Source organism: Malus domestica, chromosome 01 (genome assembly GCF_042453785.1).
Source record: "Malus domestica chromosome 01, GDT2T_hap1".
NCBI lineage: Eukaryota > Viridiplantae > Streptophyta > Magnoliopsida > Rosales > Rosaceae > Malus > Malus domestica.
The window spans coordinates 12,045,082-12,049,161 of record NC_091661.1 but is presented as its reverse complement, the minus strand read 5'-3'; the positions used below and the strand labels follow the sequence as shown (position 1 = coordinate 12,049,161).

The 4,080-nt window shown below is 41.3% G+C and overlaps 1 protein-coding gene across 1 annotated transcript; it reads right to left on the bottom strand.

Moving 5' to 3' along the window:
• Window positions 1–229: 229 nt before the first annotated feature.
• LOC139196268 (uncharacterized) lies at window positions 230–4,080 on the bottom strand. The gene is made up of 5 exons (XM_070821956.1): window positions 3,463–4,080; window positions 3,261–3,363; window positions 1,781–2,553; window positions 1,547–1,672; window positions 230–286 (listed from the first exon to the last, which is right to left on the bottom strand). The coding sequence occupies exons 1-5, from the start codon at window positions 4,078–4,080 to the stop codon at window positions 230–232; spliced, it is 1,677 nt and encodes a 558-aa protein (XP_070678057.1).

The following is a 4,080-nucleotide window of genomic DNA, read 5'->3' as shown; positions in this document are numbered from 1 at the left end:
AAGTAAATCTAGGATCTTGGTCTGAGATAATATCAACTGGAACACCATGGTACTTCATAATCTTCGATATGAATAACTTAGCTAATCGGCTTAATGGATATTTTTCCCTCACTGGAATAAAGTGTGCTGACTTAGTAAGCCGATTAACTATCACCCAAATGCCGTCATAACCATTTTGTGTACAAGGAAGCTTGTACACAAAATCCATTGTAATATTTTCCCATTTCCACTAAGGAATGGGAAGTGGCTGCATCAACCCAAACAGCTTCTTCCTTTCAGCTTTAACCTGTTAGCAAATGGCACACTTACTCACATACTAGGCAATTTCCCTTTTCATACCCGGCCAATAATAAAATGGTCGAATGGTATGATACATCTTGGTACCTCCTGTATGCATTGCATATGCCGAAATATGCGCTTCATCAAGGATTTCTTTCTTTAGCTCTGCATTATTCGGCACATACATTATGCTCTCCTGCATAAGCATGCCATCAGTTTCTTGAATTCTGAAATCTTTCTTCTTCCCCTGATTCCTTGCTTGAATTATTTCCTGGGTCTCTTCATCATTCATCTAGGCCTCGAGCACACGATTAATTAAGATTGTCCTAACTTGAAAATTAGCAAGCAAGGCTTCCTCTCTATCTTCCACTCCTAACTCCACTCCAGTGGACTTCAAATCCACAAGAAGAGGAACATGACAATCATAGATAGCATTAAGTCTAGCTGGAGTCTTCCTACTAAGTGCATCCGCCACTGCATTTACACGACCAGGGTGATACTCAATCGTGCAATCATAATCACTAAGTAACTCAATCCACCTCCGTTGCCGAAGATTAAGATCTCTATGAGTGAAAAGATACTGAAGACTCTTATAATCCGTGAAGATCTTACATTTCTCACGATAAAGATAATGTCTCCAAATCTTCAAAGAAAAGATGATAGCCGCTAACTCCAAATCATGAGTAGGGTAATTCTTCTCATGAGGTTTTAACTATCTCAAAGCATAAGCAATTACTCTACCATGTTGCATCAATACACAACCCAGACCATTCAAAGAAGCATCACCGTAGACCTCAAAATTACCACTATCATCAGGGAGTGCTAAAACAAGTGCATGAGTGAGATAATACTTCAACTACTGAAAACTTTGCTTACAATTATCATCCCACTCAAACTTAACATCCTTCTTGGTCAACCTCGTCAATGGTAAAGCAATCATTGAAAAATCCTTAATAAATCGTCTATAATAGCCTGCAAGGCCAAGAAAACTCTGTACCTCAGTAACGGTTCGAGGTTGTTCCCAATTCTCCACAGCTGCCACTTTTTAAGAATCCACTTGAATACCTTGAGCCGATATAACATGTCGCAAAAACGCCACTTGATCTAACCAGAATTGGCATTTCCTAAACTTAGCATATAACTGGTGTTCCCTCAAACTTTTCAACACCAATTTATGATGTCTAGCATGGTCTGATCTAGTCTTAGAGTATACTAGAATATCGTCAATGAAGACGATAATAAAGTTGTCCAAATATGGCTGGAATACTCGATTCATTAAATCCATAAAATCTACTGGTGCATTAGTTAACCCAAATGGCATCACAAGAAACTCATAATGACCGTATCGAGTCCTGAAAGTTGTTTTAGGGACATCTTCACTTCTAATCTTCAACTGGTAGTAACCAAACCTCAAGTCAATCTTAGAGAACACACAGGCACCTCGGAGTTGATCAAACAAATCATTTATATGAGGCAATGGATAACGGTTCTTAATTGTTACCCAATTCAATTGCCTATAATCAATGCATAGCCTCAAGGTTCCGTTTTTCTTCCTCACAAATAAAACTGGAGCTCCCCAAGGTGAAGTACTAGGTTGAATAAATCCTTTATCCACCAATTCCTGCAACTGAACTTTTAATTCCCTCAAATCAGCATGAGCCATTCTATAAGGAGTCAAAGATATAAGATCCGTACCGGGAAGCAGATCAGTAACTAACTCTACATCTCTTTCTAGCGGCAATCGGGGTAAGTCGTCAGGGAACACATCCGGAAAATGCCTGACCATACGCACATCATCCACACTACTAGGAGCATTATCATTCAACACCACATGAGCCAAATATGCCTGACAACCTTTTGACAACAATCTTTTGGCTTTCATGGCAGAAATAACATCATGCCTCACCCCGCTAGGCTCTCTTACAAATGTAACTTCAGGTAATCCAGGACGATGAAAGGTGACTGCCTTTCCATAACAATCTATTTTGGCACGATTATAATGTAACCAATCAGTGCCCAAAATCACATCAAAATCAACAATGTCTAACGGAATAAGATTAGTTGGCATAACAACATCCTCCACCATCACTGGACATCCTGGATATACCCGATCCACATAACATCTCACCCTTCTAGGCATAGAAAACTCTAAATCATATCCTAGAGGTGTAGGATAAGGTTGCATCATTTGAGCAAATGTATAAGAAACAACAGAATGCGTAGCACCACAATCAATCAATACTCTAGCAAAATGACCAAGAATATTTAACGTACCTATAATTAAATCAGGATTGTTATGAGCATCTTGTAGTGTTATGTTATGGATACGTCCCTAATTCTACTGTCGTCCACCACGACCTCTGCTAAGATGAATACTTCGTCCTTGTCTTGGCTGACCAGACTACCTCAAAGATCCTGCACTACTAGCAGCAATCTCTACTTGTTGGGGTTATCCCCCTTGGTACCACTGGGATCCACCAGCTGAGTATGGTTGATATGGCATAGAACTTCCCTGATACTGAGGGTAACCACTCTGATAATGAGGGTCCTACAAGTACTGATACTGCCCTGAAGTATAAGGAGTGGCGTCACCTTAATAATGATAAGCACCTCCACGACCAGTCTGAGCATAACCACTAGGTCCTGAAGCTTGCTGAGTCGGCGCAGGTGGTGGTAAGGAATGTTGTTGGGGCCTCTGCTAATTCTGAGGGCAATAAGCAACCATATGCCCCATCTAACCACAAGTATAGCATGCATTGATGCCTCTTATACACTCCCCAAAATGCTTATTATTACACGTGTGGTATAAAGGAGCACCTGAACTACCTGAACCACCAAAGTCCCTCTGCCTCTGAATCCAGAAAATCTACCACCTCTCATCTGCATATTAGAGCTTAAGCCTCCACTAGGAGAGCTGGAACTGACACCACTTCTTTTAAAGCTCTGGGTCTTACGAGGTCCCTGAGATGATTAACCTTTACCTTTATCATCTCGCCTCTGGTTCTTATTCTTTTCTTCTTCATCCTCACTTTCACTAGGCATGTTCTCTGAGTCCTCAATCCGTAGTATAACCTCATAAAACTCCTGGTAAGTGGCACAGGGAGTCGATGTCGCTATAGAACGTCATTTCTTCTTAGTACCCGACCTGAAGCGATAGAGCATGTTGACTGGATTAGCAGCAACCTTTGGATCATATGGAGACAAATCAGCGAACCTCCTGTAATAATCATTCGCTGACATCTTTCCTTGTTTCAGATGCGTAAACTCTTGTTTCTTGCGATCAATGTACTCAGAGGGAATAAACCTTTTCTGAAACAATTGTTTAAACATCTCCCAATTGGCTACTACCTCTGGTGGCATCTGATATGACTCTTGTCTCCACCAGGATGCAGGCTTCGGACCTAAAAACCAGGTAGTCATCTCGACCCACCTATCAGGAGGAAGATTCCTCTGATTCTGCATCACAATAAAAGTCTTTTCGACATGATTAAGCCACTTCTCCGCTCCCTTATGTCCTTCATTTCCCATGAAATGATTCAGCTTCAAATTATACACAGTCTCAAGAGGTGTCCTTTGAGGAGGACGGAGTGAAGACTGAATGGCATTAGCTATAGCTTCCCCTAATTGAGCAATATCAGGGAAACTAGGCTCAGCTGAGTAACGTGGCTCTCTACGAGGCGGTATAGTTCTGACATAAGACATCACAATGATTAGATCATTCACAAGATATACAAGACTGCTAAACCTAGGCTCTGATACCAAACTGACACACCCCGACCGAGATCGAGGCGTGCTGGCCAT

Excerpts from the sequence above, each read along its gene's own strand:
- LOC139196268 (XM_070821956.1), bottom strand. The coding sequence starts at position 4,080 with ATGGCCAGCACGCCTCGATCTCGGTCGGGGTGTGTCAGTTTGGTATCA. Across the intron at positions 2,554-3,260 it reads CCAGAGGCGAGATGATAAAG|GTACGTTAAATATTCTTGGT; the intron begins GTAAAGGTTAAT and ends ATTTAATTATAG. Across the intron at positions 287-1,546 it reads TTATGGATTTAATGAATCGA|GTTAAAGCTGAAAGGAAGAA; the intron begins GTATTCCAGCCA and ends ATTTGCTAACAG.